This window comes from Aricia agestis, chromosome 19 (assembly GCF_905147365.1).
Source record: "Aricia agestis chromosome 19, ilAriAges1.1, whole genome shotgun sequence".
NCBI lineage: Eukaryota > Metazoa > Arthropoda > Insecta > Lepidoptera > Lycaenidae > Aricia > Aricia agestis.
The window spans coordinates 5,840,269-5,867,718 of record NC_056424.1 but is presented as its reverse complement, the minus strand read 5'-3'; the positions used below and the strand labels follow the sequence as shown (position 1 = coordinate 5,867,718).

Genomic DNA, 27,450 nt, shown 5'->3' with positions numbered 1-27,450 from the left:
TCACAATTATTTGAGGTAGCTTTGGCCCATGTTGGATGTAAGATACATCTAATAAAACTTGATAGTTCGGATAAGAGATATAACAAAATTAACAATCTACTTTATTGTTACTTTTATCATAGACTAGCTGTCCCGGTGAAATTCGTGTCACTTTAAAACCTTCCCTGGACTTCTACGAATATTTTAAGACTAAAATTAGCCCAATCCGTTCAGCCGTTTTAGAGTTTTAACTTTACTAACACAATTGAAAATATTATCTATATATGTATATATATATATATATATATATATATATATATATATATATATATATATATATATATATATATATAGATAATATATAAAAAGACAGAAAATATCTTGTAAGGGCAACATTATTTGGCGTATTGATTTTTAGTATTCTGTCGCGCTAAAATTACTGTTTCGATGCTACATGCGTTCACGTACGGCAGTGCAATTTATCGTGCAAAGAATTAGCAAATTTTTTTGGTCTTCAAAATTATAGTTTAGGACGTAGCTAAATTTATGGTGGACTTAGTTAAATTTATAATAGCTCAGAATTCTAGAAGCTACTTATTTTTGTAATAATTTGGTAGTATGTATTGGCTAATGAATTTATATACATATTTATAATAGCCCATATCCGAACGATCAAGTGGGAGCCTTTCAAACTTAATTTGCTTTGTATATAATTATTGTATAAGAAATGCGAATTTAGCGCCACGGAGTGTACGGCATGGCGTATTAAAATTATAATGTGTCAACAAAATATCACGTGTGGTGTGAAGCTAGCTGCTTTATAATAAATCGTTTAAAATCTGCAGCTCACTTCTGACTCTTCTGATGTTTGTATAGCCGTATATACCAATAAGCTGGTTATATTTTACAGTAAATGTTCATTAAATAAACTAGTATGCGACTTAAAATAAATGTATGTGAAGATTTGAGATAACAATACGGCCGTTCTAATATAATTCACGCACATAATAAGTAGACAATCTCTTTGGAATTAACGCCAATTTAATCCTTCGCTCGTGGATTCTTGGAAATCTATTGTTATTCTATTGTGTCTCGCTCTCCTGTGAGCTTATGGGGCTTGATGGGTTAAAATGCCATTATGTGTTTATTATCTGATCTGTGATTGGTTGATTTGATCAGACTTAGTAAATAACTTCCACGGCTTGGAACATTTATAATCTGCTATCGCTTTGAGCGGTCGTATTGTATCGTATCTTCAAACTAAAAATAATAACATTGACATGATTGTATATAATGTAACTGTGTTGTAAATGTTGCACTGTGCCTTCTAAATTAGATAATTCTATATTCATATTATAATCGATGTAATATCCATATTTAAACGCCATACCGTACCCTCCTTTTTCCTTGCTAATAAAACCTGAATAGCCTACACAATGTTTGTCCTTGTCTATCAAGAGACTTGTCTTACTTATCAGAAGAGGATGAAATATTCTGTACAGTGTTCAGTATGTATATGTCGCAGTCATCTGGTTGAATTGTGAAATGACTACCGAATTTAAAAAAGAAAACGATTTAGTTTACAGTCAAAGACTTGATGAGTTGGCCTTAAGTGACTCAATGGTTTCATTCAATGAATTCGCTAGTCATTCAATCAAATAGTTTTAACCAGATGACTGCGACACACATACTTTATTAGTAAGGCGAAAATGTATTATACTGCGACTAAACGATTTTGACGTTTTCAAGTGATAATAATTTGAGCACTTGAAAAGGGCAATTTTGGACGTCAAATATCGTTCATAAGCTTTAATAAGCCCTTATACATAAACGATGTTATTATTAAGCTATACAGGAATGTCCCAATAAAATGTTCTAGATGGTTTATGTATTTCTGTATCATCATCCAAACTAGGCTAATAATAATAGACTCGTTTCTATGGACTATGTTGACTTCTCAGAAAATTTTTCACAACGGATAACTTTTACAATCTTGCTTATCTGATGTGTTAATGTTTAGGTGGTTAATAATAATTATTATTAATGGTTGATGTTGTTTCGTACTGCATAATTTTTCTACCCCTCTCATAACACGGTTGACAAAAAATTCATAGCCCCTCTGAAAATCGTATTAAGAATGTTGTGTATTTGAGACTTGAAATAGCTGTGTATCCATATGTTATAATAAATGTCTATATTTATAACAGAAAAAGATAAATGAAATCGATGTTATAAGTTATAATATTAAAATGTAATAGGTGTGTAGAAATTAATTTACAACAACAAAGGTGAGGGACATAATACAATTGAAAGTGTGTGATATCTAAGAAATACTATTTCTAAAAGTATGTATTCGTTACAACAAAATTTTAATTTAATAAAATATTTTTATGTAAGTAATTTCCTTTTGGTAACTGAGTATTAAAATTACACCGAAATGTTTTGTATTAGCGTGGTGGTCAGATCTGATTTGGTTTATGATTATTTAGTGTTTATTTGGCGGATTTATATTTTTATATATGAGTTATGTATTTTTTTAAGTTTCATTGACATTTCGAAGATGTAATTTTCGCTACATTTTGCAGTTTAAAAAATAATAGGATATATTACTGCAATATTTTCAAGCTAGACGCAGCACTATCAATAAACAAAAAGTTTTGCTCGAATTTGACAACACGTTTCTGTCAATATTCTATTGTGTTAGTGTCAAAACATACTAGGCCGCAAAAAACGCGGCCGAAGTTCTACATGATTACGCCTGCAATGTATTTTAAATTACCAATGATTCACCATGCCGAAATTACGTCGCGTTAAGCTGCGTGATATTTTAATGGTTTGTTTTCCCGCAGTAAAATGATTCTATCTTAGTAGTACAATAGATTTGTGAAGTTTTTTTTTTAATCAAATCATAAATAAAATTCGGCCGGGTCATAGCCGCTCGCGTTTATCGGCATAAAGTTGCCATTTAAAAATATTTTTAATTTTCAAAAAATTACTTGCATGATTTAATAGTACGACTATAGGTAAATCGTTCTGCTACGGGAAAACAACCACTAAAATATCACGTGTATTGTATTGTTTAATGTATTGCGTTCGACATTAGTCATTACTGACGTAATCATGCGGAACTTTGGCATGGTGTGTTTAGACCATAAAGTTGATATACCTAGCGGAATGGAGAAACAAAGGCCTGAGCAAGAGAGATGTCACTATCAGTAACACTGCGTGGTAAAAAGAGACGTGTGATATATGACAGCAGCACTCTTTTTTTTGACGTCCAGTCGGCACGTGCCGCACGTTGACAATTTAATCTCATAGAATTCATGTTCAATCATGCTTGTGTAAGTGTATACGTACACATATTTTTCACACAGCTGAAAACCAATTTTGGTTTCGTTTGACAGCTCGAGATTGTTGCTCTATTCCGCTAGGTATATTAACTTTATGGTTTAGACACTAACATGTCGGTTTTTGGTCGGCTTATTTACTGTATGTACTAGTAGCGCCCTCTGCTCCGACCTGTGCGTAATATTCCCTATTATAATATATTATCTCATACAACGTGATGAGTGTTATTTAAATGTATTAATTACCAGAACGGGACAGTTTTGTTTTTGCTATGTTTTTTTTTTCTGGGCAAAAGTATTCAAGTGAGTTTACTTTGCTATGAATACTGTATGACATATCCAGCAAGGATGATGAAATGTATATTTTGTATGATAAATGTATAAACGAAGCGGCTGTTCGATCCTATTGCTAAAAAAATCTAGACGCGAGTAAGTAAATCATAGAGCAGAATTTTGTTGTTGTTTTTTTTTATATAAAAAATGGCGTTTTTGCAGAGGGTCAAATACGCTGCTTCGATAATTATATTGCAAACCATTAAGAGAGGGACAAAGACAAATATAGTCTATACAGGGTGTAACCAAACTAAGTGATAATACTTTAGGGTGTGTATGAGTCCCCTGTATAGAGTCCACTATGAAAGTAGCAGCGCTGAAAGAGCAAATTTTCTTTCATTTGTACGGGCTAGCGGCCCAGTGTCAGGAAGTTGCCCTTACAGAAGTTTAATATTTTTTTCAGCGTTGCCACTTTCACAATATAGTCAATACAGAGGACTCATACGCACCCTAAGGTATTATCACTTAGTTTTGTTACATTTTGTATACCATACGTCAGTGTATTTAGATCCTATTTGGCTCTGCCCCCCCTTTTTAAAATAAGCTTAACGCAACGTCACAAATAAAAAACCGGGCGGGACCAGGTTATAGTGATGTCTTTTTCATTTTTTTTTATTTCTACAATTGAAATCATAAACCTGACATTTTGTATTTTTTTCAAACGCGACATTCATAAATCGAAATTCAAATTATTGCTTAGATTGTAAGTTTGTTTTTTACTGTTATTTTGTTGTATTAAGTAAAGTATGGATGATATACGAGTATGTTTTATTTATAATTAATACTTAACGACGTCTTGACCCCATACCATAGTCATGTTATGTATAGTTGAGGCATTTACTTTAAATGAAGTATATCTACAAATATACATTTACTGATCATATAATATTTCGTTTCTGCTAATCCACTTCAGGTTATATTGTCATCGCTATATTATTTGCTCAAAGTGTGCAATGTTAAAACATTTCGCAATATAAGGAGTGCCGTTATATCTGTTAAGGTCAACGAATAATACGCCAATACAAATGATAACATGCTATAGGTAAGTATTATTAGATTAGATCTATAACTTGTGGATGTTATGGGATAAGTTGATATCATATTATTGTATCAGAAAATATAAGAATTGACTATTACTGCATTGATATCGTATAAGAAGGTCAAAATACAAAATTCCAGTTTTTTATATCTAAAGATACAAGCGATAAAAAGTTATTGATAAATTGCAAACACTTGAAAGATGATGTAGCAGTTTTGATGTAGCCTTCACTACTCAGATAAAATATTCAAAGATAGGAAAGAACGACTATTGCGTGCGGAGGATATTAATCTCTGACGCGTTTTCCGTGATCGAATACGCGTTCTTGAAAGATTGTATCTTTTTCTAACGTCACAATTGTATTTCGTGACATTAGAAATAATAACTTTATCCTTAGGACCTCAAGAAAGGGATAAAATTGTTGAACATTAATATTTCATAAAATTTAAAAAATATGTTGTCCACATTTTTAAATATGAAATATCTGATAACAAAATGTTTGTTTAAATTCTTATTTATTCTGTTTATTCTAACAGTAATATATTTTCTCATCAAATACAGTAGCCTAACTTAAATAGCTAAATAAATAACAGTTAAGGACGCAATTTACGTGGAAAAGTACATAGTAAGTACCTACCTAAGTTAAATTTTCTGTGCAGTCTTACAACTGTATTCCGTTAACAATTGATTGTTTTAAATAATAATATCTAATTATAATATCACAAAATATTCGTATGTTTCAGGCTTATATCACTGGAGCACTACATCTTCTGTCGGCGTTCGAATATTTCCTCGACTTCAATGACTGGGTCGACTTCAATTCCTCGGCAGTTAGGGGCTTCCCTCTGAACTCATCTTCTATCTCTTGCAGCGTTCTGTCTTTCGTTTCAGGCAGGAAGAACCATGCGATGGCCAAACAGTAGCCAACCACGCAGGCGTATAGAACATACGCTCCGTGTATCCCGACGTTTTTGAACAGGAACGGAACAGTTTTCACGGTAATAAAAAGATTAGCAGAGAGAGACAGCACGCTGAAACCACCGGCAAGACTTCTGTACTCCAATGGGAACACTTCCCCGGCGATTATAAACGGCAAAGGCACAGTGCCTGTGGCTATTGAGAACATGTGAATGTGGACCAATAGAATTCCGATGAAAGGATGATCGTACGGCAACATGTTATGTGCCTTCATGTAGGTGTAAGCAGCTGTCGCTAAAAACGCGAAAATATTGATTCCGACAGTCGAGAACAGCATAGTTCTGCGTTTGACCTTCTTAATCACATACACTGCTAAAGAATTGGAGATGATCCTCTGGATATCCAAGGTGATGACCAGGAGAGAGATGTTGGCGTCGGACCCGATAACATGGGTAAAGATATCCAGGGTGTAAGCAGCCAACAGGTTGGCTCCAGCCCACTGTCCCAGGGTGTAAATATGTATCATAATAAATATAGGTTTGTAGAACTCCTTCTTCCTGATTGTGGTGTTGAAGTAGGCGAGGTTGCTGCGAATCTTCTTGCCAAACGTGTCAGTCACTCCGGCGTCCTCCTTGGCTTCCCTGATCAGCTTGCTCGTCTCTATCATCCGGTCCAGCTCGTCGTTTTCACTGTCCCCGCGCAGCCAATAGAAGACTTTTCTGGCCTCGTCGTATCTTCCCTGGTCGGCCAGCCAGCTCGGGGATTCTGGGGAGTAGATCACTATGAGAAGATCGAAGAACATGATGAAGGCGCAGACCAAAGCCGTCGTTTGCCAGCTAAAGTAGGAGCCGACGGTGTGCACCGTAAGTACTCCTGTGGCTATCGACAATGATATCACAGTTAAGAAGGCTCCTCTGTTCTTCGGACTGCTGTACTCTCCAATCAGAACGGGTCCGAGGGACGAACTCATGCCCATCGCTATGCCTTGAAGGAACCTCGCTATCAGTAGAGCCGTGATGCTGTTGGCGGTGATTATGGCAAACCAGCCGACCAGCATGGGTGCCAGGCTGGCCAAATTGGCAGTTTTTCTCCCGAACTTCGCCATGATCGTTGGAACTATGAAGTTACCGGCGACTAATGCAAATCCCAGGATCGACGCTGAAAAAGAAAGGAATTTTGTGATGATGCTGAAAAATATAAACGGAATGTAGGTAGATCGCTCTAGTTTTCTCGAGCTAGAGCCTATGTTACAGACTGGCTAGTCTACTGCAGATCGCTTTAAAGCTGAAGATAATCAATAAAGCTTTAAGTTGTTTGCAACTCTTCACGCTTTTATGGTTTTTTAGCTGTATCTACTTCTTAGGCCGGTATAAATAGTCAGTACTCAAGATGCATCTCGGTCTCAAGACATGGTTCAGGCTCTGTGATTGGTTGACTGTCAAAATTTGGACCAATCACAGAGCTGAACCGCGTCTTGAGACCGGGTCGCATCTTAAGTACTGACTATTTATATGATGAGTTGTTCTTACGCTTGAGATCATCCTTGCTTGCTTGTAATCATAAGACTAATCTGACTCACCAATCCAGGACCCGGAAGCATCATCGATGGGTATTGCGGAGTCTGGTCTGCGCAGCTGCGGCAGGAGTATGGCTGCGAAGCCCATGGTCAGCCCGTGGGCCGACATGTTGATCGACACGCCCATCGACACGAAACACTGGAAATGTCCCATTGATTTAAATGTAAGTATAGAGCACAGAAATAAATCAAGATAGAACGGCTAAGCGGGTGGAGTACGCGTGTTTAAATCTTGCACAAGTGAGCAAGATTTGTTGAACGTTCATTCAGTCAGCGCGCACATCTCGACTTGATTACACTGGAACGGTTGTGCAAAAATGCCTCATTGTGCAGTGTCTAATTGTAAAAACCGAATTACGAAAGTGAATCGGTCAAAAGGAGGTATTTCTTTCCACGGTTAAGTTATTTGTTCTAACTAAATGCAAAGCAAAAATTGACACGATCGATTCCTTAGCAACGCATGCTCGTCGCCGTTCTATCTTGATTTATTTCTGTGGTATAGAGTCTAAAAGGAAATAAATATTTGATGTAACTTGGGTGACAAAAAAGGGGTGTACGTGTTGTGCCCGTATGTCTATGTATGTGCAATATTATGTGTGTCTATCCGTGGCAACAGGGTCCGAGCTAAGGGGCCGAAAAATAAAGGGCTGCAAAATTGACTTATTCCAATCTTTTAACCTAGCCATTAGCCATCCACCACCCAATTTTGAGAAAGTTACCTCCCAACCCTCTTCGTTGGATAGTTTAAATATTTAAGTAGTTTACTTAAATATTCCCCTCATCATACCCTAACAAAACTAGCTCATGACTTATATAGTTTTTTGTATGTAAAGGACGGCCAATGCGTGGCAATGTAACAGTCAAACGGGTAGACTCTGCTATAGGTGTTCTTTGCTATAGTGCAATTTGCGTTTATCTATTAACTATTTCATGAAAGGTTGTAATCGACTTCCAACACAGAATATAATAATATATTAGTAGTACAAACTTCCAGGGATTTTATCGATTCAATATTCTGATTCCTGACACAGTTTTAGAGACGGATAGGTACCCTACGTAGGTAATAAGTTAATAACTAACTGCCGCATTCAGAGTGGAACATTAAGTATTACGAATTATATTAATTCAAAATTTTGACATACTTATTCCCAATAATCCCATACATTACCTGTCAAATAGGTTACTCATATTTAAGGCGGGGATTAATCTCAATCAAAAACGATAACCTTGCACACAACCAAAGACCAAGCGTATACGCATCGCAATAAGATTCATTTTAGCTTAGCATAAAATTATAGGTTCTCGGGCGAATCTTCTCTATTTTTCATGTTTTTTTTAAATATCTTTGGAAATAAATATTGAGAAACAAAATTGTTCGGTTAAAGAATTTTTAATATAGATTTACTAACAATTTATTCAAATAAAATGTACAATTATCATAGTTAATACTTATATTTCGATGAAATAGAGTTTTTTCGGAGGTAAGTTTGTATATTAATTACAGCCAAAGTATTACGTTTTATTAAAATTTTTATGGTTTAAGGTATTTTGAATATTGTGCTTTATATCTCATATTTTTAACACTTCGTTATTATATTGGAACTAGGTAAACCGGGAGTCACGGAATAACAAATTGGGGTTTATCCCCGCCTTAAATGTCTCTGAGTACGGCGGTTAGAGTTAAGTAGAGACAAGAGATTACAATTATAACTATACCTACATGTCCCCCGCATCTAAGTTGCGCCTAAATCGTAAATTTTTTCGAGATAAAAAGTATTCTATATCCTTTCCCGGGATTCAAAGTATCTTCAATACATCAGTAATGTTGATGTAGATATTCCTTATTTAAAAAATCAGTTGATCTACTGACGAAAGCAGAGCAGTGAGCCGTTCAAAGTGTGCCGCGCGTGCCTGCCAGTTATCAAGCCACCATTACGTAAATCTTGTCGCGAAACCCCTGCCATCGAATGGCGAACCCCTAGGGGTTCGCGTGCCCCACTTTCACATATACCCTGCTCTACGCCATTATAAAACAGCGGCGGCGTGCGTCGCTAGACTAATGTCGGTAGAAAATGAAACCTATAGCCCAGGTCCTAGGGCCTGTATAAATAGTCAGTACTCAAGATGCATCTCGGTTTCAAGACGCGGTTCGGCTCTGTGATTGGTCCAAATTTTGACAGCCAACCAATCACAGAGCCTGAACCGTGTCTTGAGTACTAATTATTTATACCGGCCTCAGTCATAAAGTACACAATAAAAAAAAATTGTCGGTCGCGGCCGCTTACAGCGTCGATCGGAGGTTACAATATTCAACTCTGTAACTACTACAGCTTCTTGCAAACAATATTCAATCTGGTCAAACTTTGTTGCTGCCGTGTCTGCCGTAAGGGTCTAGGTACAGATCTTAGACCGGCAGCAAAGCAACAGGCAAATGACACTAGATTTTGCACAATTTTCGTCTGTAGCATCGCCGTCGCTAGATACAGAATCACCCTTCGGGATTACACGTCTTGGTCCTCCCTTAGTTGTATAACGGCCTACTTCAGAAATTTATTCCTTCCATAATATCTAACTAACTAATACTGTAAGCATTTAGAATATTCTTTCCATGTAGGTACTAGGTATGTATAATAACTTACAAATACGTCAGTACCTAAGTACCTACGGCTTGCTTACGTTCAACATTATATAGCTTCTTTAGATATTATAGTCACTCATATCATTTAAAATACCTAACTCCTTATGATATTGGATATTTTAGTTATACTTAATAAATTATTGCAATAAAGATATGAGATAGAGGTAAACCTTAGTAATAAGTTTAATTCGCCGGCACGGGCTACGACAATAAAATAAGATAATAAAAAAATCGGCCAAGTGCGAGTTGGACTCGCGCACGAAGGGTTCCGTACCGTAATAGAGCAAAAAATAGGCAAAAATTGTGTTTTTGTATGGGATTTTATTTTTATTTTATTTTAATATTATTATTAAATATATTAAAGTACACATATTAAAAGAATGTGTGAAAAATTTAAGTGCCTACCTCTTGCCATTATTGATATAGAGCGAAAAAGGCAGAAAAAATCACGTTTGTTGTATGGGTTGGGAGCCCTCCTTAAATATTAATTTTATTTTGCTTTCAGTATTTGTTGTTATAGCGGCAACAGATAATATACACATTACACACTCTGTGAAAATTTCGGAAGTCTAGCTATAGCGGTTCTTGAGATACAGCCTGGAGACAGACAGACGGACAGACAGACGGACAGACAACGAAGTCTTAGTAATAGGGTCCCGTTTTTACCCTTTGGGTGCCACTAGGGAATGCAATACCGGGATACCGGGATCCCGAAATACCGGGATCCCGCATGCATTTTGCGGGACTAATCCTGGTCGAAAATTTAGCGGGATCCCGCGGGACTGGCGGGATTACAAAGAAGCGTGATTAATACGTGTAACTCTGCAGGCGGAGGTGCGTGAACTGGCTACTAGCAGCCCATAAACAATTATTTACCTTCAATTCACTTTTAATGACAATTGTACCAACCAGCGTGGAAGCTGAGCTCACTTTTTCAGCTGCTGGCTACCTAGTGTGGAATATCAGGAGCCGTTTGGCAGACGTCACTAAATTAATACCTTAACTTTTTTAACATACTTTTATAGGTTTGGGCTGTATGTATGTAGCGGACTCTTTGAGTTCAATTTTATATCTACCTATATTTCGAAAAAAAAAACTTAATTATAAGATGAAAATAAATAAGTGAGTTTTTTAACTATTATTATTACGATTAGACATTAGACATAAAAAAAAATAGTTTTCTTTTATTTTTATTAATAAACCCCTGTAAATAAAAAAGTGTTCCACAAAGTTTGTTTTCTTTGACTTTCTGAGCATAAAACGGGGTATATCAAGTATCATCAAACGGATTTATTTTAAAAGTTTAAAATCAACCTGCAGGATCCCGCAAATACCGGGATCCAGCGGGATTGTGATGGTTCAATCCCGCAAATACCGAGATTGAAATTATCTTGCGGAATTGCATTCCCTAGGTGCCACGAATTCGAAGTCTAGGATTTTTTTAACTTGCCCCCCTCCCCCCTGTATGTACATTCGTTAGGCCCGAGAATAGGTTTTTATATACTTTTAATATTGATACTAGAAATAATTAATATGGTAAAACAACGTGCCGGGTCAGCTAGTTTGTACCATAAAAAAAGCTATGCGTGTAGACTGTAGACTGATGAAGAGCTTTTTTGTGCTACTGCTCGGGAGTCGGGAGTCGGGACATTTAACAGTAATTACAGAAACCGCTTGTAAGGCATCCATTACACTCTCATACAAGCGACAGTCAATTCCGTCATTCATGAATTATGTTTGACTGATGGTGACTGATGGACTGACGAATGGTATTAGACGGTCACTCAATTCTCTTCAGTTTTATGTCAGTCAAAGTCAAAAAAGGTATAAGTTTCTAATTTTTTTTTCCTATTTTGTCAATGTCAGTGGGACAACACTCACTCAAAATTCGTGACTGATGGTTGCATGAAGCAAAAATCAAAATATGCAGATTTTCGTCAATCACCTTCATGCAACCGTCTGTCACGCTCTTACACGGTAGGTTATCCATCAGTCACAGTCATGACTGTGGTAAAACTGACAGCAAAACCTACCGTGTAATGGATGCCTAAGTTGTAGTAACAGTAACTACTATGTTTGGTGACATTAGCACTTAACACAAGTGGCTTGTATGTAATTCCATAATCTACAAGTCGTAACCTTGAAAACTTAAAACTACTTTGTAACCAGCTGCACCTTCGAGCCGCACTAATATATTTATTGTATTCTGTGCCAGCTGACAAAAATTGTCTTCTGCATTAAACACATAATATTAATATACTTACTTACTTATCTACAACCTTAAAAGCGAAGTTTTCTTTTATTATGTTTAACTAGCTATTTGAACGAGCTTTGCTCGGTATTCGATAAAACACGAATATAATGACATTTTCTAAAAATGATTCCTAGCTAGATCGATTTATCGCCCCCGAAACCCGCTATATACTAAATTTCATGAAAATCGTTGAAGCCGATTCCGAGATTCCAATTATATATAAATATATTCAAGAATTGCTCGTTTAAAGATATAGGATTTACGTAAAACACTATGTCATGTTTCAAAATATAGGAAGAAACCAAAATGAAAATTAACAATTTTATTCTAAAGTAAATTTAACATTACTTCGAAAACATAGCGTATAATTTCACAACTTCTCATATATTTTACATAATTTAATAATAACTAACAAGTAGGAAATTACTAATTATATAAGTACAAAAATTTCACAAAACATACTTGTTTCTTGAAGGGCGTGATCCAGGATTTCTGGGCCATCTCTCGGTCAGGACACTGGACACATACTGAAATCTTTGATAACAATATTTAATATCATGATAAACACTATCGCGCTCTGTCTCTCCCGTGCCACTCGGACTACTGCCAATTCTCAATCAAAATAACTACCGATACCGTTCAACAATATGTTACGTCTCTCAACACTTTTATGTCAACGCTATAAGAATTATTTTTAGTTAAAATCGCTGTGCGCGCGAGCACGTAAAGCAATCGTTTCGTTCATACTGTGTAATACTGACTGTAATGAGTATTACGTGATTTTGCATAATGTGGACTGTTTTATTTTCAATAGAAAGGCAATAATATTGTTTAATTTATTTTTTATCACACAATAAATTCTGATCAGAAACCACAGTCAGCATCTAAGATAAAACCGAAAGACTATCTATATGAAAATATGTAAATTTTGATAGTCTCGCTAAAACTCGAAAACGGCTGATTCGATTTGGCTAATTTTAGTCTTGAAAATAATATGTTCGTGGAATTCCAGAGAAGGTTTAAATTAGGAGGAAGTGACACGAAGTTCACCGGGTCATCTAGTTAAATATGGTTAAAATCTTTCGGTTTTACCGGTTACACAGGTCTTGGTTGACCTCAAGTAACCGAGGACATCTGGGCAAAAAATAAAGTTGGGCCCCGATCAGTGGCGACCATAGAATTAGAACGTATTTTGATATCGTTGGTGGCGACTAGCAAGACTTTATTTTATGTCAGCGAGGCCTACAACCAGATACTGTCTGAAAGATACCTTAGAAATAAATGTATAGCTTCAAAACATTTTCATAGACAGCGCCTACACCGCGTCCGCGTCATTTCAAGCAAATCGAATGCCCCTAAGTATACTGGACTCATTGTAGTACAGTTAATGAAGGCAAAAATCAGGCAAACTCTCCGATTTCGTTGAACCTCCATCGATTTGGATGAAATTTTGGAATTGAGTATGTTTTACCCTCTACTTTAAAAGTGACAAACGCTCGTATTGCGCTTTTTGCATTTTTGGGGTGAAATTCACCCCTTTTTCAAAAAGGAGGAAAAATGCAGATCTGACCATTCTGGCTTTAGTACTTAATTGTGTATAATAAGATAAAATAAACGTTTTTTCAATATTTTAATGCCTGATTTATGATTCTAATAAATTTTTAACCCTTTTAACAACCACCCCTTAAATGGAAAACTATGAAAAAAATTTTTTTTTTGTATTTCTGAGTTTCTAAATATTACATACTTACAGGGTTTGTTTAATATTTATAAATTATGATATAATTGTTGGTTGACGATGAAATTTCAACACTTACAAACTACTCCCTTGATGCAAAATCACTGTAAAACTATTGGTTAAAAAACTTAAGCCTATTAAATTATTGTACACGAGAGAAGTAAAATCTTATTTACTAAGTATGTATTAAAATTATAATTATTATTGAGAATTTTTTTATCCTTAAAAACTACGGCTTGTCTTAATAATAGTTCTAACTTTTTTATCAGCTAGTTAAACCTGATAAAAAAGTTTGAATGGAACGTTAATTCATCTTATAATTAAATAGTATTTTAAAAAGATAAAACCGACTTCAAAATTATACGTAGTTGAGAATTAAAATAAATAATAATAAAATTAATAATTAATAATAAAATTTAAATAAATTAAATAATTAAAGGTGGCTCCCATACAAAAAACACAATTTTCAGCCTATTTTTTGCTCTATTGTGGTACGGAACCCTTCGTGCGCGAGTCTAACTTGCACTTGGCCGATTTTTTTATTTTTGGATTGTCTATTGTTTTCCCACTGATCTGAAATTAATAGCAGGCCATCCCCTTTCTATCGAATCTCACTAACCCAGTGGGGATTTTGAGAGTAAAGGAAGAGAGAAGGCTCTAGTGTACTGCGCACACACTTGAGCACTGTAAAATTATTCCTGCCTATCACCGAAACCAGTGTGGAGGTATTTTAATTGTTATAATTTAGAAAATATACTAACATGTTCAATAGACCACGTCATCCTCGAAAGCCCCACCACTTTTTCCAGTAAATGTTTACCATTTCTTTCACTTTTTCCGTCATGAAAAGACACATACACGTACCCATACATGACGTGTAAGTATTTAGTTTAGTACCTATTGACACGTTTTCCTACAATGTAAGAATACCAAATCTCTGCTTCAATTTTTTTTCAAAAAATAATTTATTTGTTTTATTACCATAGCTCCCTTAATTTTGTAGTTATCAGGTTCATTTAAAAAACATTTTAAAGGTAATTTCAAAAGCTTTGAGATCATGCTAAGAAACCTTTTTTAAAGCCCTTAATTTTTAAAATAAAAAGGGTTAATAAGTGCTGGTTACGTGGTTATCGCAGTAAAAGTTAGGCTTTAAACGTCTCTATCTTGGCTATTTTCATCCTACAAAAATAAAAAAAGGAAACCGAAATCTTTTTTAGGAAACGAACTCAAATTTCGTTTTTATGAATATCCAATATTTTTAAAGTTATATCCAAAAGAAAATGAAATTTAAGTACGAAAATTTGAAAAATTAAAATTTTATGAAATCATCTTTTTTTCAAAAGCAAGCATTCTAAAGCAGGTTAATTTTTTGAGGTCATAACTTATGCTAAAATAAAGAAAAGACTCTAGGGATAACTATAAATTTGAGATATTGTAGAAATGTTCACCATTTCGTTTTATTTTTCGTTTTTTCCAAAAAAATTCGAAAGAGTCATCTTATTTTTATCATAACTTGCTCTATTTTAATGCTATTACCTTTTTACAGTACTCAATGGAAAGGTAATTTTAAGTAAGGTCAATGTGTCGAAGTCCGTCTCGGAGGTAAGTCCGTCTAGCGGCAATAACTTCCATATTTGAACGACTAGTTTCATATGGCTCAGTGGGTAAAACAATATTGCAAAGTTAGTTTGATCTAAGAAACAGACATGTCGCTACTAACTACCTGTTACGAAAAAAACGATCTCAATTTTTTTTCCGTTTTGTACTCGCAATCGGAGTGTAAGTATCTGCCAAAAAAAATTTAAAAAGTGGGAATACGAAGGAGTTTTTGGAGTTTCTTGGATTACATAAGTAATTTAGTGATCCTTTTACTTATTACTGGTGTTCGATTCGTTAATATCGCTTTAATTTCGTTATTATCACCTGCAACATGTGTCTAACTTAAAATTGCAATAATTGGGAAGTCCGTCTAGTTTTCATAAGGAAAGGCCGTCATATGCCGGTCTTGCCTCGAATCAGATATTGTCAACCTTTTCAAATATACATGTCTTTATTGTTAATTTGCATTTAAACTATGGACTACTAAATCATAGCATTGCCCAAATTTTACTGCACGAAAAGAGCATACAAGAGAGGCTGATAAAAATTGCAAAAGTTATAAACTACTAAGTAAAAAAAGAAGGGTTTGGTTTTTTTAATATTCCAAAAACCAAAAATTATTTGAGATAATCAAAATTTGAAAAAAGATCCTTAAAGAGCAGGAAATTTTCTTAAAAAATCCTACCTCCCGGACCAACAACCTTTATAATTTTAACTGAGCGGCGAAAATAATGGTAAAAACGCGTAACTTTCGCGTGCATGGCCCCAATCTGCCACTTAAACTAAAAAGTTATTTTAACTAACTAAATATTAATATGAAGGAAGAAAAAAAAATAGGTACTAAGTAGACATATCAATAACAATCAAATCAAAATTGAGTAGGGGAGTATGTAGAAAAATGTCTCATCCCATAAATGATGATGAAGCAAAGTTGTTGATTTTAACGGCACTATTTAATATAATTTTGTTGTAATAAAAATTTATGTTTATACTTAGTGTTTAATTTTTCAAAAAATGCACTATAATTTTAATGAAAATGTTTGCAACCACTTAGACTTACGATATGCCGGACTTGCCTTAAAATGATATAAAATTAATTTTCTCTGGACTGCGAACCTTATTACCGACACCTTAAACACATATTTGAATGGCCGTTTTGCGGCTTTGCTAGAAACCGTTGCCACAGTATAGCAATATGACATCCGTTGCCATGCATTTTACTTCATAAGTTATGGCTATACTGCTGCTAGACGGACTTACCTCAAACTGTAAGGGAAGTCCGTCTACACGCCGAGTTTTAAAAAAAATACCACGTAAGTAAAAAAATACGGCAACTAACATTATTTTTAGATCATTATAGGTCTAATTAATATATTGCCTATAATTTCCGATGACACAAGTTACTTTAAAAAGCGAATCTCAAGTCAATAAATTATGTTAAACTTTAATTTTAGAAAAGTATGCCGGACTTCGACACATTGACCTTACTTTGAAAAATGTTCAGGAAGTCATGTCACTTTTGTGACATGAACACAAATGTCATGAAAAGCATCAATTTTCCGTTATTTGTGTATGAATGTTTAGATTAAAGTACACGCCGAAAAAAAGTATACATATAATCACCTATATTTCACTTTAAATTAAAATTAGAGGGTTATTAAAATTAGGAATTTATTTGTTTTTTAATTGACTTTAATTTAGGTTATAACACATTTTTCGTAAAAACGTATAGTTTTTGAGTTTACGAAAAACCGCTTTAAAACATGATCTTTAATTACTCAGAAAGTATTGATTTATTCCAAAAACTTTAATAAACAAATTTTGCTTTAAATTTGTCTGTTTATCAATTTCTGCGGTTACTTTTATTTAAAAATATTTCACCCCCGAGAAGGGTTGGCATCCACCCCCAGGGCAAAAGCGCAAGTTGGCACTATGTCACTTTTGTTTCTTAGGGTATCCCCCACCTTCTTACCAATTTTCATGAAAATCGATGGAGGTTCAACGAAATCGGAGGTGAAAACCTTCAGTGACTCCACTATTGACTAATAATTAATAAACAAATTGCAGTGGGTCTGAGAATCGACTTCTGGCTACTTTTTATATTGATAAGTGCATTTGTTGAATAAATAATAGTAAATTATTACAACTCGAGACTGACGGCGACCATTGTTTGTGCGACGGGATAGCGATAGACGGTGCCATGGTGCCATACCTACTTATATTTTAGTCACATCGATAAAACAATATGGGTGAAATACTTTATATGGCAAAACGACGTTTACCGGGACAGCTAGTATTTTTATAATATCATTGATATTACGAGTATAATATATTTTATGCAATAAAAATATGTGATATGGCAATTGCGCCGCTGAACCATTCATACATATACCAATTCGCACTTGGCCGGGTGTTTCAATATTCATGAACTATTTTCATATCACCTATGTCCTAGAATTAAGTCCAAAGCACTAGAGGTAGTAGTGCAGAACACCTTTTTACATTATCATGTGTATTTTTATTCTACTAATGTAATTCTAATTCTTATTCTTAGTTGAAAAAATAAATTAAAATGGTTTCTGCAGAAGTAAAGCAGGTAGGTTATAAATTTCCGCAACCTAACAAGATAAACGTAATAAAATAATAGTATATTCATATGCAGATTTTTCAACCTTAGACAACTTTTAGCTGAAAAGAGACTGTAATTTACATACTGTATATAAAATCAGTCAAATTGTAATCTGGAAAATTATCTGACGATTTAAAATCTTCTTACTAATATTTTATAGACCTAGGACTGTTTTGCCAGAAATATTATTTTTTATTTTTCAAAATGCTTGCTGCATTATTTGCTTGCATGCAAAACACTGGTTAAATGAGTACACACTAGTACACATAACCATGGAGAAATAAATAGGTAGCCTTATTTTTCTATAAACCATTGTGTCAAAAATTGGAATTTAATATAATAATAACACAATTAATGAAGTGTTCAATAACATATTTAAAAAAATCGGCCAAGTGCGAGTTGGACTCGCCTATGAAGGGTTCCGCAGCAGCAATGAGGTTTATTTTTATGAAATTTAAAGATTTTTGATTTATTTTTATATTTCAGTTGATTTAATGAAAGTTAATTAATTAAGGTTTACCATTTATGTTATGACATACTTATATAAAAAAAAAACTACTTGCTAGATCTCGTTCAAACTAATTTTCGTTGGTAGTTTTTATAGTAATGTAATCATGCCCCTATTTTAGAAGTTTTAGGGGGGGGTGGGGCACATTTTACCACTCTGGAAGAGTCTCTCTCGCAAACTATTCAGGTTAGAAAAACTGATATTAGAAACCTCAGTTATATGATTTTTGAAGATCTATCCATAGATACCCCACATAGCATAGGTTAGATGATTTTTTTTGTTTTAGTTGTACCTATGGGGAGTCTTAAAATTTTTAATAATTTTCCATATAAGTATCAAAATCATAATGCGATTCACAGACTACATCTACCAAGTTTTAATAGTATAGCTCTTATAGTTTCGGAGAAAAGTGGCTGTGACATACGGACGGACAGACAGACATGACGAATCTATAAGAGTTCCGTTTTTTGCCATTTAGCTACGGAACCCTAAAATATATGGGCCTAAAATACACCAAAAATTAACAAAATTTTTCAATAAAATATTATTTTATTTACAGACATGGATCTTCATGGGAGTGCTTTTTAATGAAATATCCCAGGGAATGTTGCTGAGTATTTCCTCTATAATGCTACCAGCTTTGCTATCTCCAGAGTCTAATATAAAAGTCGATTTAGATACTGCATCATGGATTGGTAAGTGACATAGCTACTACAAAGACATAATGTATTGATATTCGTTAATGTCTCCTTAGCTATCAATAGTTGTGTAAAATTGCAGATTTTGCTATTCGATTTCTCTTAGGCTTTTGATATGAAAACTCATTCAATATATGTCAGAAGTATTAACTTAGATTTGTCCGATTGCCTTTATAATATTATTACATTTTACTTTTTTTCAGCCTCAATCATAGGAGCTGGCGGAATTCTGGGGTTTATGCTCTCGGCAATAATAATGGAAGTGTACGGAAGAAAACGAGCCTACATCTTCTCGGTCACTCTTAGCATGGTCGGCTGGATATGCGTTTATTTTGGTACCGCAGTGCCTGTACTTTTAATCGGAAGATTGTTAGGCGGCGTCAGCAACTGTTCCACCGCTTCCATCGGTTCAGTTGTCATTGGAGAGTACACCAATCCAAGAATAAGGAGCGTATTCCTAAATCTGAAGGTAGCCGGGATTTGGTGTGGAATTTTATTACTTCATATATTAGGACATTTCCTTTACTGGAAAACCGTGATACTGGTACCTGTTACTTTAGCGGTTACATCCTTTGCGATAGTCTCCACTTGGCCCGAGAGTCCCTCCTGGTTCGCTTCAAAGAATAACTTTAGGGAGTGCGAAAGAACTTTTTACTGGTTGCGTGGAAAATCTACGGATTCGGTGCAAGAGCTGAAAGAATTGATCGAAGCTCAGCAGGTTAGACATTCAAGTAAACCTTTGATTGATTCGACCCGTACCAGAATAAAACAGTTCTTCAAGAAAATGATTAGAAAAGGTTTCGTGAAGCCGATCTTTATAATAATACTGTGTGGTATACTTTTGGAGTCGAGTGGGGCTCATTATTTTCCAGGCTATGCGCTGCAAATTATCGAGGAAATCATCGGTAGCAAGACGAACACTTTTTACTGTACCTTAGCATTCGATATAGTCATTCTAATGGGCGTAATGTTTTCTTCAGTTCTCGTGAGATTTTTCAAAAAACGAACTATCATATTCAGTACAGGCTTTCTTTCTTTTGTTGTATTATATTTATTATCATTATACATTTTCCTAGCAAGCAAGAATGTTATATCAAAAGAGAGGACCTATATACCGATAACGTTCCTAGGTACATATTTAATTTTGAATAGTCTAGGTAGTTTTACGATCACTATGTCATTATTTGGTGAAATATTTCCTCTTGAACATAAAGAATCTGCTACGTGTATTTCTTCATCATTCTTAGCTTTTATTTTAATGTCTGGTATGCAGATAGCTCCTCATATGTTAGCAAATTTTAAGGTCCATGGGACATTTGTTGCGACTGGGGCTGTTATGTTTATAATGCTGGTAAGCCTCTGGTTTGTCCTACCAGAAACAAAAGACAAAACGCTGCAAGAGATAGAAAATTATTTCAATCATGGAAGATACAGTGTTGTTGATGTTGACAATGAAAAATTAAATAAGAAACCAATAAAGAGTACCCATGATAGTACTGCAGATAGTATTTACTTTAAAATTTAATGCATTAGGTAAAAATAAGAAGAATTGTTAAGTTTTATTAAAAGTTTTGTAAATATCGCATTATTCTTTTATTATTTTAGTACTCAAAAAATAAGGCTCTATATTTGCCTACGCAGAGGAAATAGCAACTACAATTATTAGAAGTAAATAACGTAGTTGTTATAGTATAAAGGCAAGTTTTGTACTAGGTGGCTTAGCATTTCCTAAGTTGTGGAAATATAAAGACCATCCTAATAACCATCATAATATTCAGAAACTGTTGCTTTGTTGCAAACTTCTATTGACATTGATAATGAAAGCCAACTACGAGATGGGTCACTTCGTATTTAAATTAAATAATTAATAAATCTCGGGATAACAAATCTCGCCAATAATAAATCTTATACTCTTTCGTAGTTTCGGACCGGTGGTCGGTGGTCGGTGGCTGTAAAAAGATTGAAAACTTTATATACCGTACGTTACATTCTTCTACTGACTGGTTAAAATAACGTAGCATATTTGCTTAGATTAATCATTGGTCTCCGCGGTCATTAGACACTTAGATATTTGCATATTATATAGGTACAGCTTGGCAAAAAAGACTCTGACGCGGTGACAGCTGGAACTAATTTTAATATTTATGGCAACCCTACAGTACTTGTCAACACTAGTACATTATATTGTGTCAAAAGTGTGTTCCAAATGGTTCCAAGCATAAAGTTAATATACCTATCGGAATAGAGCAACAATCTCGAGCTGTCAAACGAAACCAAAATTGGTTTTCATCTGTGTGAAAAATATGTGTACTTATACACTTACACAAGCATGATTGAACATTAATTCTATGAGATTAAATTGTCAACGTGCGGCACGTGCCGACTGGACGTCAAAAAAAGAGTGCTGCTGTCATGTATCACACGTCTTTTTTACCACGCAGTGTTACTGATAGTGACATCTCTCTTGCTCAGGCCTTTGTTTCTCTATTCCGCTAGGTATATTAACTTCATGGTTCAGCTTTGGTTCAAACTTTAAGCGTAGCGTAGGGTTGTCTAAAATAAAAGAAATAAAAGAAAAGCGCTTTCTTATTACATTCTGCTATAAAAATAATTTAGATAGCAAACTAAAATATTAAATACTAGCTGTTGCCCGCAACTTCGTTCGCGTGAATGTATGTTATTAAAATCGAGATTTAGAAAATTGAACATCTATCTGCGACTATTTTATTTGGATCTATGTTACATAAGAAAATTTTAATTTACATCAAAATACCCAGGAAACTTGAACCTCAGATAGATACTTATCGTTTTGAAAAATCTTTTCTTCGAAGAGAAACAAATTGGAATTTGTTGTGTTAGACTGTTGCTAATAATAATTGTCACAAAAACGCTTGAGGGCATGGATTAAGTTCCTATAGCGCTGTCCACGATATCACCGTAGTATGCGACATCAGATTTACACTGTAGGTTGTCTAGCATTGTAATTCTTTCGTTTTGGCAGAAAAAACTCTCCCAGAGAACATGATGAGAGGTTTATTCAAACATACTGCCTTCGGTCGTACATATTCTACCATTTCTACCTATGTGCTCGACCGATGACCGACCGACTTAGATCCGTAAAGTTGGTCTTTAAAATTTCCATGGCCGGTAACGAATTGAGATACACAGTGGTCAATTATAGCCATCCAGGGCTTGGATAATCGTTTACGAATATTAGGAAAATATTTAAAGATCTACCTTTGCTAGAATTGGTTGTCGTTGTAAATTTCGAGGAGTTCCATCAATTCCATTACTTATCAAGTCACCGTTTTTAGGGTTCCGTGCCCAAAGGGTAAAAATGGGACCTTATTACTAAGACTTCGTTGTCTGTCCGTCTGTCTTCTCTAGGCTGTATCTTAAGAACCTTTATAGCTAGAGTTATGATTTTACTGAAAACAAAACAAAATCAATATTTAAAGAGGCTCCCATACAACAAACATGATTTTTTGGCCTTTTTTGCTCGATATTAATAATGACAACAGGCAGGCAGTTGAAATTATATGTGTACTTTAATAATTATATGTGTATTTTAATAATTAATAATACTATTAGAATATAATTAAAATTTAAGGGGGGCTCCCATACAAAAACACAACTTTTGGCCTATTTTTTCTCTATAACGGTACGGAACCCTTCGTGCGCGAGTCCAACTCGCACTTGGCCGATTTGATTGTAAACATGGTATCAAATTCGGGCAATCTATACAACAAGAAAAGAATTTTGAAAATCTGACTACAAACAGCAAAGTAAACATTTTAACTCCTCCTTTTTTTAAAGTCGGTTAAAATAGTATCTAAAATGTTGACCAGGGATGTAAGGTATCATCATGCCAAATTTCATTGAAATCGGTCCAGCGGATTCAGAGATTAGCCTGTACAAACAGACAAACAGACAGAGAAACCAAAATTTAAAAAAACAGTTAAAATGTGTTCCATTACTCTTCTAACATGCCCCTGACTCGTTTTTTCAAGTTTATTTTCAATGTGCAAAAATTTTACCTTTACGATTTTAATATAAGTATAGACTATGAAACAAGCTAATCTAATATTATAAAGCTGAAGAGTTTGTTTGTTTCAACGCGCTAATCTCAAGAAACCGCAGTACTTAGTGTTTAAGTTGGAATGCAAGTTATGTAAGAATCTTGCTCTTTTCAAACTTCCTTTTTCGACACTGGCTAGCCCTGCGGGGGCGTTAGCGGAACTCTCATCTTCTATTAATGTATAAATTATAAGTATTATGAAAGTTTTCCTTTATAATGAGGAAGCGTTTCGAAACGCTGTCGATCACTGTAGTCCATGAGTCGCGAATATTTAATGTGAATTTCTAAGAACGAGTCTCATCTCCAAGTTTCGTATAGTCCAGGCGAGGATATTGAAGTTCTCATCTTATTATTGGCAATAAGAAGCTTGTATTGGCAAATATTTTGGTACTTGCAAAATTTGATAACAGTAGTAATAAAGTCAAAATTAAAGCTACTATTCTTACCTTATCACGTACTTCGGGATAAAACTGGATAAAATTTGGAGTAATAGAGCCTGCAGTAGAAATTGTTTCTGAAATAACCATGAAAATAAGAAAATAATACAAAAAATGCTGTAACTTGTAAAGAAAAAACTACATCTCAATTCTCATTCATTTGAATTTCTTAGTCCTGACTTTATTGTATTTAATGGTGCAACAAAATCATCGCAAGCTCTTAGACTAGATTCAATATCATTCACTATAATATCTACTTAGTAAGCATAAGTTATTGAATATTCGCACGAGTACCATGGCGATAGCGTCGCCGGCACTAAAGCAGGTATTACTAGTTTTCGTCCATACCTTAGTGATAAGAATTAAAAAATTAGACAGTAAATAATTATATGTATATCAATTACTAGTAATTTTTTAATGATTGTGTCGAATTTAAAGTTTAAAATAGTGCATTATCTGTGTCTAAACTCTAAGCAATGAAATAGGTAAGCAGTTATGCACGAAAAACTATTAAAATTCATGTTTACTGATAAAACGACTATGATATCTAGTTTCTTTACAATTATTAATATCGTCACTTGTGCTCATAATTGATATCGTGTCGGTTGTTAATGGGTTAATTTTTTACCTATAAGAAGGTACTTATAAAGTGGCAAAAAATTTAATTTCTAAACAACCGGTTTCAAAGCCACTTACGTAGGAATGAATCAAATGAAGAGCACGTGAAAAAATTCTAGGAAACATTTACATATTAATATATTATAAACATAAACATTATAGCATGGCACATATATTTTGTTGCTCAATATGCTTTCTTTGGCTATGGATTTAAAATTATTGTAAAGTAGCTTTTTATGCTACTTTACTGTTTACATGGAAAGTTTCATAGATCTATGCAATTTCTCAATTAGATACAAGCTTACACTTTAACTTTTATTTCCCTTCTCTTAAGTTTTTTTATTCAAATTCTTGCGTGTGTGTTCAGACCATAAAGTTAATATACCTAGTATATATTAACTTTATAGAACATTTTACGTTTTCTATTCTATAAAAGCTGAGTAAAAGGTAGAAGATTGCTATTCAAATAACATAGGCATATATCAACCGTGTCTTTTACTATAATAGGTACATTATATTTTGACCTAACCGTTGAAAATGTTCAAGATATTTGAACATACTCACGGTATAATGGTTTTCTCCAAAGCTTTTGATCATATTATCTATAACACGTCTTACTAAGTATCCGACACATAACATAAAGTGTACGTCATACCGAATACGGTATGACGTACATTTTATGTTATGTGTTACGTGAATTATTTAAATCAATAGATTTAAATAATTCACGTAACCTTATTTAAACAATCATAATACAAATAGTATATATAATATCAAACAATCATAAACAACAATCAAAATAACAATGAAGTAAAAAATGAGAACAATGAAATTACACCTAGGCGTTCTACAGGGCTTTATATTGGGTCTAATTTTTTATTGCATCATATTAATAACTTTGGTTCATAGTCTCATACCACGCAATATTAAAGCAGTGACAGCATATTTTGGAGGTAGATGTAATTTTAATTCTGTCTATTTTAATGGAATTTCAGACATGGATTTTCATGGGAGTATTCTTTAATGACATATCTCAAGGAATGGTTATAAGCTTTCCATCAATAATGCAAACAGCATTGCTCGCTTCAGATTCTGATGTTAAAGTTGATTTGAATACAGCATCATGGATTGGTAAGTACGAATTACTTACACTACTTCAACAAATTATTATACTTATTGTTGTTTATATTTTATACTTAATAGCTATCTATAAATTTCTTTTTTATTTCAGCATCAGTAATAGGAATCGGTGCAATGATTGGGTTTGGCACATCATCGTTTCTAATGGAATTATATGGAAGAAAATTAACTTATATTTTATATCTAAGCCTGGGCGTGATAGGATGGTTATGTCTTTATTTTGGAACGAATGTGCCAGTACTCGTAATTGGCAGATTACTAGGAGGAGTAAGCTCATCATCAACAACATCCGTTGGGTCAGTAGTTTTAGGTGAATACACGAGCCCCAAACATAGAGGAACATTCCTGAATTTAAAAGCTGCAACTTTGTGCTTGGGAAATTTAGCTCTTCATTTAATCGGTCAATTCCTATACTGGAGAACAGTAACTTTGATCGCTATTGGATCGGCTGCTGTAGCTTTATTGATAGTATTAACTTGGCCGGAGAGTCCGTCCTGGTTTGCGTCCGTCAAAAGATTCAAAGATTGCGAGAAAACCTTTTATTGGTTACGAGGGAGGAATGCCGATTCGGACCAAGAGCTAAAAGAAATGGTCATCGCTCAAAAGGAGAGATTAGCAAGTCAACCTGCAACCGAATCATTTTATCCAAAAGTGGCCAGCTTTTTTAGAAAATTAACGCGAAGAGATTTCATCAAGCCCGTTATTATCATTATGCTCGGTGGTGTGCTGATAGAATCTAGCGGTGGTCACTTTTTCCCAGCATATGCTTTACAAATCATAAGCGACATAGCCGGCAACAATGTCAACACTTTTTATTACACCCTCGGCCTTGACATTATTATAACTTTTAGTATAATGTTTTCGTCGGTCCTCTCGAGATTCTTTAAGCGCCGCACTCTATTATTTGTCAGTGGATTCACCTCCTTGATTGTTCTATTTTCAATCAGTATTTATTTATTTTTGAGTAGCATAGACTTAGTGTCACGTGAAAGAACTTACATCCCAATATTGCTGTTGGGTCTCTACTTGATAATTAATAATTTAGGTTGCTTTTCTGTAGCAAGTTCATTGCTTGGTGAATTATTTCCGTTAGAACATAGGGGTACTGGGACATGTGTGTCTTGCTTGCTGGTCTCATTGATTCTAATGTTCACTATGAAGGTTACCCCGTACATGTTAGAAGGTATAAGCGTGCACGGAACATTTGCCTCCTTCGGGGGCGTCATGTTTCTAGCACTGATTGCATTATGGTTTGTCCTCCCAGAAACTAAAGATAAAACATTGCAGGAGATTGAAAATTACTTTAACCACGGGAAATACAATGTAGTAGAATGTGACCACATAATGGCAGAAAGATAGATAGAAGATAATATTGTAAATTGCACCTTTTGTACCTGAATTACTTTTAAAATTTAATGTTCTAGTTCTTTTTAACCTTTCCTGGATCTGACCACACACGAGTCACTAATGCCGTCCATTTTATGTGGGGCGCCTGTTTTATTTGTAGAGTGTGGACAGGGGAATCCACACTGGCTCATAATCATACATTACATCAATACTACTTATCAATCTTATTAGATTTTTTCCTAAACCAATTACTTTATGTCGATTGTAGAAATATAATAATAGCTCTCACACCGGTTTCGGTGACGGTGGCCGGTTTCATTGAAACAAGGCCAGCTAGGCAGGAGTAATTTTATAGTGCCCAAGTGTGTGCGCAGTACACAAGAGCACGACCGGCGAGAGATCAGGCGCAGGACCGACTTTTTACATGCCCATCCGACGCATGGATCATCTTACTTGTCAGACAATCAGGTGATCAGCCTGCATTGTCCTAACCAAACTTGGAAATAACATGTTTCCAACGCGAAAATCGAACCCACGACCTCCGAGTCAAGAGCCGCGCTCTACCACTAGACCA

The 27,450-nt window shown here is 34.6% G+C and overlaps 3 protein-coding genes across 3 annotated transcripts; 2 read left to right on the top strand and 1 right to left on the bottom strand.

The window, feature by feature from the left end:
- Positions 1 to 5,226: 5,226 nt before the first annotated feature.
- Positions 5,227 to 12,734, bottom strand: LOC121736687 (facilitated trehalose transporter Tret1-like). The gene is made up of 3 exons (XM_042128051.1): positions 12,547 to 12,734; positions 7,196 to 7,331; positions 5,227 to 6,774 (listed from the first exon to the last, which is right to left on the bottom strand). The coding sequence occupies exons 1-3, from the start codon at positions 12,583 to 12,585 to the stop codon at positions 5,444 to 5,446; spliced, it is 1,506 nt and encodes a 501-aa protein (XP_041983985.1). The 5' UTR covers positions 12,586 to 12,734; the 3' UTR covers positions 5,227 to 5,443.
- A 6,403-nt stretch (positions 12,735 to 19,137) lies between these two features.
- On the top strand, positions 19,138 to 20,781 carry LOC121736747 (facilitated trehalose transporter Tret1-like). The gene is made up of 3 exons (XM_042128132.1): positions 19,138 to 19,253; positions 19,460 to 19,974; positions 20,530 to 20,781. The coding sequence occupies exons 1-3, from the start codon at positions 19,163 to 19,165 to the stop codon at positions 20,779 to 20,781; spliced, it is 858 nt and encodes a 285-aa protein (XP_041984066.1). The 5' UTR covers positions 19,138 to 19,162.
- A 3,283-nt stretch (positions 20,782 to 24,064) lies between these two features.
- On the top strand, positions 24,065 to 26,888 carry LOC121736746 (sugar transporter ERD6-like 7). The gene is made up of 4 exons (XM_042128131.1): positions 24,065 to 24,096; positions 25,385 to 25,520; positions 25,621 to 26,144; positions 26,691 to 26,888. The coding sequence occupies exons 1-4, from the start codon at positions 24,067 to 24,069 to the stop codon at positions 26,886 to 26,888; spliced, it is 888 nt and encodes a 295-aa protein (XP_041984065.1). The 5' UTR covers positions 24,065 to 24,066.
- The last annotated feature ends 562 nt before the right edge of the window (positions 26,889 to 27,450 follow it).

Bases quoted from the DNA above. Each gene is read 5' to 3' on its own strand.
- LOC121736747 (XM_042128132.1), top strand. From the start codon at position 19,163: ATGTTGCTGAGTATTTCCTCTATAATGCTACCAGCTTTGCTATCTCCA. The intron at 19,254-19,459 runs GTAAGTGACATA...ACTTTTTTTCAG, and splicing joins AGATACTGCATCATGGATTG to CCTCAATCATAGGAGCTGGC. The intron at 19,975-20,529 runs GTTAGACATTCA...TCTGGTATGCAG, and splicing joins AATTGATCGAAGCTCAGCAG to ATAGCTCCTCATATGTTAGC.
- LOC121736746 (XM_042128131.1), top strand. From the start codon at position 24,067: ATGGCGATAGCGTCGCCGGCACTAAAGCAG. The intron at 24,097-25,384 runs GTATTACTAGTT...ATGGAATTTCAG, and splicing joins CGTCGCCGGCACTAAAGCAG to ACATGGATTTTCATGGGAGT. The intron at 25,521-25,620 runs GTAAGTACGAAT...TTTTTATTTCAG, and splicing joins GAATACAGCATCATGGATTG to CATCAGTAATAGGAATCGGT.
- LOC121736687 (XM_042128051.1), bottom strand. From the start codon at position 12,585: ATGGCCCAGAAATCCTGGATCACGCCCTTCAAGAAACAA. The intron at 7,332-12,546 runs GTATGTTTTGTG...GGACATTTCCAG, and splicing joins TCACGCCCTTCAAGAAACAA to TGTTTCGTGTCGATGGGCGT. The intron at 6,775-7,195 runs GTGAGTCAGATT...TTTCTTTTTCAG, and splicing joins TGCTTCCGGGTCCTGGATTG to CGTCGATCCTGGGATTTGCA.